We start from the raw sequence: 12,202 nt of genomic DNA on the forward strand, positions 1-12,202 counted from the left end.
TTTTTCTGTATTTTTTCTGTATTTTTTCTGTATTTTTTCTGTATTTTCCTGTATTTTTCTATAGGTGGGGTCTGGGGTGGAGCTTTTGGTGCATCCCAAAAAACCTCAGTGTGGTTGTTGTGCCCAGGTTTGGAAAACTCACGTGCCAGTTCTGTTTGGAGCCCCAGAGAAAATGAAATTTTCCCCAATTCCCTTGTGATTCATGCAGGAATCTCATCCAGCAGATGCAAGAGTAAGGAAAATATAAGTGCTCGAGCACTTAGGAGTAATTTCAGCCTAATCAGGTCAATCTAAAGAGTGAAAAATTCAACTCAGGAGTATTTTTAACCCAGCTGAGTGCATAAAACAGCTGTTGTGACAGTTCCTGTGCTCGGAATGAAAACTGGGATTTAAAACTTTTCCTTGGAGAATTGTTGCCTGTTGGAAAAACCAGTAAGTGAAATCATGTTTTTGGTAAACTGAGGCAAACACTGTTAGAGAACACAGGGAAAGGGGGAAAGGTTTTAATGTTTCTTCTACTGATACTTGCTGGGGCAATCAGGAATTTCCTGACCCTCTTCCAGGCCTTCCCTCACGTTGTGCTTCCATCCAACTCCTGGAATAACACATCAGAGCCACGAAAAATCAAAATAATTCAAGTTATTCCCATCGATTTAGACACAGAGACCATTTTATTGCAAAGCATCAGTGGCTCCATTTAAATTTGCCTAATGAGCCAAGATAGGCAGGGAAACAATGGAATGCTAATTTTTCATCTGTAAATAACACTTATTTTGCTCTGCAGATGTATTGAATTATTATTTCTCAACACACATAATTAGCAAGGAAATTTTCAAGTTGCAGGAAGCTGCCCACACTTGCTGCTTTTAATCAAATTTCGTTCCATCTCACTTAAATCAGAAAGATGAATCTTTCCATTTGAAAGCTGACAAAATAACTTAAGGCTGTCTTGGACCTTTGCTCCCAAAAACCAACCTCAGAGATATGAGTTTGTCTTACACTTCAGTACTGACCAATTAGCAGCAGTTTGGATTTTCTCATTTTCATAGTATCATGTACATTTAGATTGATGTGTATAAATATATATTTAAACCATTGAAGAGCACTGGGGTGTAAATCCCACGTTACTGTCACACAGATTCAGGTGAGACCTCACTGATTTCCTTCCTTTAGCTGGAAGTATTTTTTCTCCTGCAATGTAGGTGCTGGTTGCCTTTTTTATGTGTCATTTTGGTGTCTCTCAGTGTCAATGCTCAGATTTTCAGTCCTTTTCCATGGGGACAGCAGTTCCATTTATCAGAGGGGGTTCCTGGTTTCGAACTGACAGAATGTTTAATTTGTACTTCTTTGTTACCCAGTTCTTGTGTCACTGAGTTGTGATTAAATAACATCCCAATTCTCCTTTGAATTGAAGAGACTCTCCTCTGTTGTCAGAAAAATCCATCAAAGTGCTCCTGCTCTTCCTGCCAGCTCCTGCCTACTGAGGGGCAGTTAGGCCAGCCTGTAATCAGGATAATAATTCTATTTTAGAACAGACATTTATCACTAATTTGATGTAATGAATGAGAGGAGCCCTGGGTAACCAGACAGGGGGGTGGAAAGGGAAGAGTCAGCTTTTGAAGCAAGATTGGAGCTGAATGTTGTGGAATTAGCCTTGTCTGTCAGAGCTGGGTTTGTCAACCTCTGGGCTTTGTGGGAAGCTGGAGCTGGGAGAGGAAAAGCAAAGTGAAATGAGGTGATCCCTTGCCTTTGCTCCCTTTAAATGCCTGTCTGGATGTTAAAGACGTGTTCTGGAGCTTTTCCACTTCAGCTTCTTGAAACACCATCTCTGAATCATATCTACAAGGCAATTCTGAAGATGTTGGGTTTATTAAAGTTGCTTTTAAGAGCATCTTTCCTTCTGTGCTGCTTTTTCCAAGTGTGTGAACACTTGTGCTGTGAGAGGAGCTGTGCTGCTCACCCCTCTCCTGTGCTGTTCCCATCTCAAGGCTCTGAGAATCCCTGTTCTGCTGGAGAGGCCGTGTCTGACACACACCAGGATCTCTCCTGTGACATTCCCTTCTCCCTGGGTTTGTTTTTCAATCAGGAAAAGCAAAAAAGATGAGAAAGTGTGACATCAGCCCGGGCCAATAAGTAAAAGCCTCGGCATCACTTAATCTGCATTTTGCCCCTTGTTTATCCTCTTAGTTCCCAGGCTATTTTATGGCTTGCAAAGCAGCTCTGGGTCCCAGGTCCCAGAGTGTTCTGTGGGTTCATTTTAAAGCCACAAACGAGTGGGTTTAGTCAGAAACACAACAATTTGTGTCAGGCCTTCGGTTCTGCTCCTGCCTCGCCATGAGGAGCTGCCAGCAGGGACTGGGATCCTCCTGGAGATCCTGGGAACCAGCAAAGCAGGCCCAGTCCCAGTGAAAATGTTGGGAATATGGTATGTTTCTGCTGCTGTGAACCAGAGAGGATTGTACCAATAGGTGGGTAAAATTAACTATCCTGAGATACTTAGTGAGTTCTGGTCCTGGGAAGAATTGTGATAAATGGTGCCTGAAATGAAAACATGCTTTGAAATTTTTGTTCTAAAACAGGGGATTATTCGTGGCTTGCTACCTATGGAATATTTAAGGAGGATGTGTGTTTCATGGGAATGACATTAAAATGAAGGATGGGGGTGTTTTTTTTAGTGTTGATCACTGTCATCCCACCTGACTCGATCTGGTCTTAAATTAACCCATTTTTTTACAGTTCTAGATGCATATTTTGGCTGAAAGTCTTTGCTTGTTCTTCCTTTACAATATGAAGGCTGTGCTTTTAGGTGTGCTTGACATTATCATCCCTCTGATTATATTTGTCTAATTCTTAAAGATTTGAATCAAGGAATGCTGTTCATGGTTTTAACAGACCTGAAAGGTTTTGATTATTCCTAATGGAAAAGTGATGAGGGAGACACAAAACAGCACATGGGAATAAACTGGTTAAATTACACAGGTGTGTAATATCTCCATGAGACCTCAAATGATCATATCATGTATTTAATTAACAAAAATGAAAAAATTACTTGACCCAGAAAACCTGTTCTGATGGTTTGGACTATGTTGTATATATGATACATTTTTTTAAGTAATCAGAATGAAAGTCTAGTTCACACTTTTTTTGATGAGATTTGAACAGGCATGAGGGGAAAAAAAGGTTGTATTTTGAAAAGATAAAATCCTTTATCTATGCAAAACCTCTTTAGAATATGGAGTTTGGTCGTGCACATCAACATGTTTGGGTATTAAGTGCAGTCTGCCTTTCTCATGCTTCACTGAGGTTCAGTAGCAAATACATATCCCCCAAATTGCCAGAGATTTCTTTCAGTTCACATTTCTGGAGGAATAGATGGTGCACTGCATATCCTGAGAGTGACTTACAAGATTAGGTGCAAAAATTCACTCTGGAGAAATCAAATTATGCAACAGCTGCTTTTTCAGCTGCACTTTAACTTCACGTGGGCTGCAATCCAGTAAATCCTCTGGATTTTGTTCCCTGAAACTATTGCAGTGGGCTGCAGTTCTTTGGGACTATGAATGAAAAATACTCTTTTGTCACATTTTTACTTGTGTTCAACCTAATCTCTGTAAGGCTGATTAGCACTAAGAATGGTATTTACTGCTTTGCCAGTTTTACTTTCTGAAATGTTTGTCTTTTCCTCAAAAGTCAGTGCACTGGGGCTGCTGTAATGCAAGTGTAACACTTCTGCTAAAACTTATCAGCTGGTCCTTTAAAGGTGATTATTGGAAAATTCTTTGCCTTTTCAATGTCCACGTCATTTCAACCACTGCTTGAACTGAAATGCTTTCTGATAACCTTTCTTCTCAGAGATTAAAGAACAAAACAAGTCACCCCTGTAGAAACCTCTGTGAAGTACAATTAAAAAACAGAATGCAGCTGGGTTCTACTGCAGATATTTGACAATAAAACAGTCTTTCACTTCTTAATTACTAAAGATAAATATTGCAGCTGCCAGGGAAAGCAGATTTCTGCAGATTTACCCTTCACCGAGGGCAAGATGAGCTTCCTCGAGGTTTTTGAGTATCCAGGGTGTTGCATCATTTCAGGAACGAAGTGCAGGTCCCCCACTTGTTATTCCTCCTTGTTACAAGGTGGATTAAAAGGGAACAAAGTGATTTACAAGAGCACACAAATGCTGCTGTTGTGTTTGCTGATGAGAGCAGGGATGGGGCTGTGCATCTGTGAATAAATGGCAGTGCAGTTGTTGGGGATGTCACTCCTTGTGAGCTCTCCTGTCCCTGCTGTAACCCCCTGACACCTGCAGAGGTGACAGGGCTGAGGAAAAGTGGATTTGATTTGGTGGATTGTCTCCTGTGTTAAATCATCAAGGCACAATGATGGACACGTCCCCTGGGTGCCTTTCTGTATTTCCTTGCATTTCATAGAACATTCCAGTTCTCCATCACTTGACTGCTCTGCTCACGTCTGTGGCAGCCCTGAGGTATCAGGGCTGTGATGTTTCAAAGAAATAACTATTTCTCTTCCTTGATTTCTAGCAGAATAATGTTCCTTTATTTATTTAAATTATTGCTTCCCTGTGTGTTGGGGACAGAGTTGTGGTGATAAGATACAGGGTAATGGATTTAAACTGAGAGATATGAGGGGGAAGTTTTTTGCCCAGAGAGGTGGTGGATGCCTCATCCATGGAAACATCCAAAACCAGCTGGAATGGGGCTCTGAAAACCTGATCCAGCAGAAGGTGTCCCTGCAGGGTGACCCTTAAAGGTCCCTTCCAACCCAAATGACTTTGTGATCATGACACAAGCAGGAGCCAGGAGATGGTGGAGCAGGGAATTCATCCAGCTGGGAAGGAGGGGGAGAGGAGAAAGGAAATCAGTTTTGCTTCTGGATCAGCTCTTAAGTCACTGTGGAAGTGCAGCAGCTGGAAACGATGCCCTGGGGGTGCTGAGCCCACCCTGAGGGTGCTGAGCCCACTTTGAGGGTGCTGAGCCCACCTTGAGGGTGCTGAGCCCACTTTGAGGGTTCTGAGCCCCCTTTGAGGGTGCTGAGCCCACCCTGGGGTTCTGAGCCCCCTCTGAGGGTGCTGAGCCCTCCCTGGGGGTGGGAGACAGGATTTGGGGTGAGTTACCTTGATGTGCCCCCAAAGCTGCCCCCCAGGGTCTGGCTGTGACTGCACAGAGCACAAGGGACATGTTTGCACTGATGTCACTTTTTTGGCTAAAAATACCTCAGAGGAAGATGCAAACCCCTTCCACTCCAGCTCACATTTGACTCAGATTTTCCCCAACTTTCTGCTGCTGTGTAGGTTTTGATGCATCAAATGGTGTGTTGGGTATTACAACTTATTGTGAATTGCCTAAGTTACTACTCTAAGTAAACTCTTAATAACAGAAACAGGATAAGAAAGAAATAAAATTTCAATTTGACACACAACTTTTTAGAGGGGGGGAGCTCTTCTTTTCTTAAGCCTTACAGGATTATTATTGTTTCTCTAGACTAAACCAGGCCAAATAGCTCAAGTTAAACCTATTAGAAAGCTGGCGTGGATTTAAGGGCTCAGAACCATCTGGGAATGAGATCACACGTAGTGGTGCTTAATATAGACAGCTTTGTCATTACACATCTATTTGAGCCCCAATTAATTTGCACTGACCTAAAGCAGTGTTGTGACACACTTGCATATGTAAAAAGGTTAAAAGTATTGTTGAGCAGAAACTTAATCTTGTTTTATATATAGATATATATTTATTTATATATTTCATTTCAAGGATCAAGCATAAGACCAGCATTTGTGTATGATGTTTGGAAACAAAGCACAAGTTCTTCCTCTGGCTAATTTTATTTACTCTTGTTTTGCTCATTGGTTTTGGGGTTTGGTTTTTCCCCCTCCCTTTTTAAATTGCCTTATAAGTTCCTCTCCATAAAGTGTCTTGTGGGTTTGTCTAATCACTCCCTAATGTTGAGTGGGATTCTAAATGATTCTATAGTATAAATAATAATGTGAAACAAACTCTTTTATATTTGGGGGGAAATGCTGAAGAGTGTTAAAATGCTGCATTAAAATTTAACCTTGTTACTGTATCAGAGGGCTAAAAATTTCAATAGGAATTGAGCCAAGTACCAAATTATTTTTTCCTAAAAGATCTGAGATTTTTCAGAAGTGCTACTTTACTCTTTTTTTTTGAGGGTTTAAATACTGGATACTTTGGGAAAATAAGATATTGCACTTATAAACCACCTGTTCAAGAAAGAGGTGAAAATGAAGAGGCCACAGGAACCTTTAGCAGCGGGAAAAGCTCATTTCTGTGTCTCTAAACACTTGTGATGGTGCTACTGATGCTGAACTCCTTGTTGGTGAGGAGGTGAGAAGGTTCTGTAGATAAAGAAAGTAAAGTCTGATTTATTTCTGTTGGTTGTGCAGTGGAAGAGTCCGACATCATCGACCTGGAGAAGCGCTACTGGCTGCTGAAGGCTCAGTCGAGGACGGGACGCTTTGACTTAGAAACATTTGCCCCCTTAGTTTCCCCTCCAATTCATCCATCTCTGAGTGAAGGTATGGAATGGGATCAGGAGTGTGAGGAGATCACACAAATCCTGACAGCTTCAAATTATGGCTTCAAATTGGACCTGTTCTAAAATGGCTTTTAGGCTTCGATGACACGATGGTTCCGCTGGGCCCTGACTGTTGGGAAGTGGGAAATGATGCCTGAGAAACCCCTGTTTGTTGGGAAATCTGGAATGATGAGGGAAGTGATGTTTCATTCTTAGGAGCTGTCAGGAAATACATCAAAATTTATGTGTGAGTTGCCCTGTAGTTGCTTAAATTTTTTCACTAGGTTCCTTAATATTCTGTCACAACAAATTGCTGAGAGACCCTTCCCCAACAGTTTCCCCTCCAATTCATCCATCTCTGAGTGAAGGTATGGAATGGGATCAGGAGTGTGAGGAGGACACACAAATCCTGACAGCTTCAAATTATGGCTTCAAATGGGGCCTGTTCTAAAAGGGCTTTTAGGCTTCGATGACACAATTGCTGAGTCCTGACTGTTGGGAAGTGGGAAACAATGCCTGAGAAATCCCTGTTTGTTGGGAAATGATGAGGGAAGTGATGTTTCATTCTTAGGAATTGTCAGGAAATACATCAAAATTTATGTGTGAGTTGCCCTGGAGCTGCTTAAAATTTTTCACTGGGTTCCTTTGTCCCAACAAACTGCTGCCCCTGAGTGAGAGACCCTTCCCCACCAGTGTGAGTTAAGGAAGATTTAATTCAGGACACTCACTCAGGAGGTTTGTGTGTTGTTGTTTCTATTAATAACCCAACTGGTCTGTCCAGTTGAAGCCACTCTGGTCAGAGCTGGAGGTTGCAGTTGTGCAATTGCCATTTGCTGCAGCACCATAGGACATTCAGGAACGTTCCACTTGCACCCAAGTATTTTGTCTGCAGTCCAGGAGTGGCAATTTTTTTGTCATTTTTTTGGCTTTACTGACAAGCAAGTAGAAAATGGGAAATTTGTCTGCAGTGGATGCAAACTGTTAAAAAAATCAGAGCTTGTGTCCAATTCCACAGGGATTTATCCCCATATTCTTTTGTTCCTAAGTGTGTTTTATCTGTTTAGTGATATAAATTTCCACAGCTGCTGTGGGGAAGCTTGAATGGTTTCTGGTCATTCTATGGCTTCTGTGGAGTCACTGTTGCTAAAAAAAAATAATATGGGATAAAAAAGGTTATAAGTGCTGAATGAATAGAATTGGTAAGTCCTTTGAAGGCTGGTAACTAAAGCTCCTGAGGGCCAAATTTGGGTGAAATTCAGTGATTTCCATAGGAATTTCTGCCAGGCCCATTGGAAAAGTGAAGGCATTTGGCATCTGAGACTGTTTTGTCCCTTAGCCTTTGGGAAAAGGCCTGTCCTGCCCATGCTGGTTCAGATGTTCCCTGTAAATCAGAATTCCTGATTCCCTCCCCAAACCCTGGCTTGACCAACGATCTGATTCACCTTGAAAAATGGTCTTAGTGCTGCTTAATTGTCTTTATTACACTTAATAAGAATAAATTACAAGTGTTTGTAACTTCTCCTTGCCAATGTTACCCATTAACCCCTCCTGGAAATGCTGAGTGGGACTGTCAGGTGCTGTAACAGGAGATGCTTTTGTGGTTTGCAGGTTTGTTTAATGCTTTTGATGAAAACCGAGACAATCACATAGATTTTAAAGAAATTTCCTGTGGGCTCTCAGCATGTTGCAGGGGACCCTTGGCAGAAAGACAGAAGTGTAAGTATGCAAAATGTTAACTGTTAATTTTAGAGGAGTTTTTCAGTTGGAGGTTTGGTTGTTTTCACATTTCGAGAGGTTTTTTTCCCGCTGAACAAATGTGTGTCTGGGAAAGGTTGACAGACTCTGGAAGTTAAAAAAATTGCAGGAATTTTAAATATCAAGCTTTCCTTTTATAAAGGATGATTACACCTAATTCTGTGTATTTTATAACTTACCAGTGGTTTCATATCAATTATCAAACTGGGAAAAAACCATATTTCCGGAGTTCTTTTGTAGTGTTCTGCATCACGATGCAGAAATGTGTATCTCAGTAGAGAAAGTGCAAATATAGAAAGTACTTGCTCATTATATATAATATAAACCAAATGTCCTATTTGATTGTCTGGTGCTAAAACAGCATGTTGTGGCTTTTCACTGCCCAGTCCTCAGCTGGCTCCCTGCAAGGTTCTGGTGTTTTGAGACACTTTTTTTTGTTCCCTCCTTTCCCCAAAGCCATATTGCTGCAACTCCAAAAGCCATCACTCCCTGGAAGTTTCTGGATGCACATATGTTCCCTGCTCTGTCACAGCAGAAAACACAGCAGAGGATTGCAGGGATCTAGATGGCAGTTTATTAAACACAGCTGCTCCACTTCCTCCCCACCACAGCACCACTGCCAGCGCTAAATCAGCTTCTTGTGACTCTGCAAGAAGTAGAAAAAGACAGTTGTTGAGTGGCTCTAAGTCATTTTTCCTCCCCTCTCAGTTTGCTTCAAGGTGTTTGACGTGGACAGGGACGGGGTGTTGTCCCGCACGGAGCTCAAGGACATGATGGTGGCACTGCTGGAGGTGTGGAAGGACAATCGGACGGATAAAATACCTGTGAGTCGTGGTGGGGTCTTTATTCCTCCTTGTGCTGGTTTAAAGGTGAACCAGCAGGGGAAATGAACTCAACTCAAAGGAGAGATGATAAGTGAGAATAACAATTTAACAAAATAATACAATAAGTATGATTAAACAGTTGGTTTTAACCCACAAAACCCAAATGTATAACCCAGCACCCTGGGGCAGGAACAGAGTGGGGTTCAATGGGCCACCTGAGTCCAAAGTGAAAAGAGAGGGGAAAACCTGTTGGTGAGAGTGATGGTGCAGTCTGGGCAAGAGTGGTGGTCTCAGTCTGGTCAAGAGTGGTGGTCTCAGTCTTCCTCTGGATCCCACGAGTGGTTAAAAAAGTCCCAAGCCCCCAAGATTATCTCTCCTCCAGTTCAGGCAGGAATGCCCAGTCCCTCCCTCAGGGAGTTCCACACTGGGTGTGAGGAACAGGAGCACCCTCCTGTCTCACAGGCCTCTTAACACCCAATTTACAGCCTGAGGAGTCAGGGGTGCTCTGGGCAGAGGGTGTAAATGGTCTATTGATAAGATTTCCTGGGAATGGCATGGAAGGCTCTAGAATACACAGTTTTGGGTTACACCCATGCAGTGATGAACTGGTCCCAGCTGTTCTAACCAGGACACTCCTGTTTCTTAAAACCATCCTTCCAAAGCTGGAGTGTGAACACCAAACAGGGCTCAGGGAAATCCAGGCTGGCCTGAACTCCCTGATCCGAGGAAGGTGGATATCTGGCTGTGCCTTGCCTTGCCCAGCTCTGACCTGCCCAAAGCAGAATAATTTCATTATTGTATCTCTTCTTTCCTATAGAGAAACCTCACCTATCAAAGCACTCAGTTCTGAATTACATAGTTATCATCAGCATCCCTTACAGTTACATTTTTATTCTGAATTCAGCTCCAGAGACTCTAACTCTGGTTTCCTGTCCTTCTGTTTAAGGAGCTGGACATGGGTTTGGCTGAGATCGTAGAAGATATTTTGCACACCCATGATAACACAAAGGTAGGATTTTGCTGTTCTTCCCTTGTCACTTTTACACCCCTGTATCTTCAGTTTATTTGTAAGGAAGTTAAAACCTTTCTTTAGAGCAGAGACGGGTCAATAAAAAAATCTCTTTCAAGAAATGTCACTTTTCCATTAAAATTTACCACGTTGTTCTGTGAGGGGTTTGAGTTTTATAAGCCATTTTTATGTATGAAACTCACCCCAAAAATACATAACCAGATGAAATGAATTTGAAGCCTGCACTGTGCATCACCAACACCAGTTTTAAATCTGATGCTTGCCTTTTGTTGTGGAGAAACTGTTCTTTTGGTTCGTGTTGTAAATGATCTTAGGAAAAAGAGAGCATAAGTTTAACTTCTATTTTATGCTGTGTAAAGACACATTATCCTCCTGTGCTGGAATGTGCCTCTGTGAAACTGGGGAGGGATCTGTCATGACACACAACCAAAAGTCTTTTTAGTTTATATTGTGCTTTAGAGTGAGCTGGGTGTAAATCTTTAATTATGTCCTTGCTTTTTGGGGAGAGGAGATTTGGAATTATCACCCTTGGACAACAAGAGTCGTTTCCATTATTTCATCCTTTGCTCCACTAATTGGGAAAAAAGTGTCTGGAAACTATAAATAATTTATGAAAAACTGTAAAGAATGCCTAGAAATGCTTAATTAATGGTTTGAGTAGTTGTTTTGCTTGCTTGGGCTCCAACAAAGTGGTGGGCAGATATTTTATTGCAATTCTTTAATTGCCAAAGCAATGGAATATGTGGCTTCTCTCTCTCTTTTCATCCTTTGAGGTTTTTATTGTTTGCTTTTTAAAAAACAGGTAGTTTGTAAGCAAGTGTCCAGCAGTCTTGATTCCACAAAGAGTTAAAAAAAAATGACTTAAGTCTTCAGAATATCTTTCCTAGTTGCATCATCAATGGAGTGCTGGAAAGAGCTGATGGTGCAGTAATTACATAAATTATTTAACCTCTTTTTGTGGGTTAGCTTTGACCTGGGTGAACTCTGGAGAAAATGGGCTGTAAGAGCAGGCAGAGTAACTGCCACTGCTGGAAAATTGGCTATGAATTATATTACCATGTGAAAAAATCAGATTGATCACAGCCCTGGATGGTTGGAAAGCAGGAGTGGCACTGGTCAGTGTTTCGCTGCTGTGACTGGAATTAATTCACAATTAATGGGACTCCTGTTGTTAGGGGAGATCATAAACACTGGATGAGCCAAACTGGTTTTTCTCAACCCTCAGAGGGAGATGGTGGGGGTCTGAATGGATGCAGGGGGTGAATGAGAAATCTGAGTGATGGAGAGCAGAGGTTGCAGCTCATCCTCTCCTCTCAAAGCTTTTGGGTTCTCTGGGTTGGGTTTTTTAGGCTAAAACTGGATTTTTCTTCTTTCATCGGATCAAATTTTGTTATCCAAGTGGTAGATGCTAATTTTTATCAAACTTGTATGATAAAAGTCTTGTCTTGTGTGAGACATTTAATGAGCATTTTACTAAAACTTCATGGTTTGATGGTTTCTCCTTCCCCTTCCCTCCTCCTCCCTCTCAGCTCGGACACCTCACTCTGGAGGACTACCAGATCTGGAGTGTGAAGAGTGCACTTGCCAATGAGTTCTTAAATCTGCTTTTTCAGGTATGTTTACAGGAAATTTCAGCTTTACACTGCTGATAATGAACTCCTGAGCTCTTTGCATGGCCATGAAGTGCAGGCTCAGCACTCGTGTCAATGCTGGGGCTGTGGCTTTGCAGCTCAGTTTCCCTGACAGAGGATTCTCAGCTTGGTTGTTGTTCCTTTCAGTGGGTGAAGATGCCTAAAGCACAGGTTGTTAAACTCAACTTGGTGTAGTGTTTAGAAAAGGGAATTCCAGGTGTATCAGCAGGTGTATTTTCCATCAGACAAAGGTTGGCTTCTCCAATGGGTTTTGTGGCCAATCTTCACCAAGGAGGTGACTCAGGGAAGGAGAAAAATCTCTCACTCCTTCCCTTTAGGTTTTGCAACCAGTTTCCCTTTCCCTTTCCAGTTTCCCTTTCCAGTTTCCCTTTCCAGTTTCCCTT

At 42.0% G+C, this 12,202-nt stretch overlaps 1 protein-coding gene across 4 annotated transcripts in view; it reads left to right on the top strand.

Annotated features, from left to right (window-relative positions):
* USP32 (ubiquitin specific peptidase 32) overlaps positions 1-12,202 on the top strand; it is a 68,356-nt gene that overhangs the window by 32,024 nt on the left and 24,130 nt on the right. For all 4 annotated transcript variants that reach the window (XM_027698821.1, XM_027698824.1, XM_027698825.1 and 1 more), the window contains exons 6-10: positions 6,428-6,559; positions 8,167-8,274; positions 9,022-9,137; positions 10,084-10,146; positions 11,697-11,780. In XM_027698821.1, the coding sequence (XP_027554622.1) occupies positions 6,428-6,559; positions 8,167-8,274; positions 9,022-9,137; positions 10,084-10,146; positions 11,697-11,780 (503 nt within the window). The remainder of the gene's footprint in view (positions 1-6,427; positions 6,560-8,166; positions 8,275-9,021; positions 9,138-10,083; positions 10,147-11,696; positions 11,781-12,202) is intronic.

This window comes from Neopelma chrysocephalum, unplaced genomic scaffold, assembly GCF_003984885.1.
Source record: "Neopelma chrysocephalum unplaced genomic scaffold, ASM398488v2 Primary Assembly neopelma1_132, whole genome shotgun sequence".
Classification (NCBI taxonomy): Eukaryota; Metazoa; Chordata; class Aves; order Passeriformes; family Pipridae; genus Neopelma; species Neopelma chrysocephalum.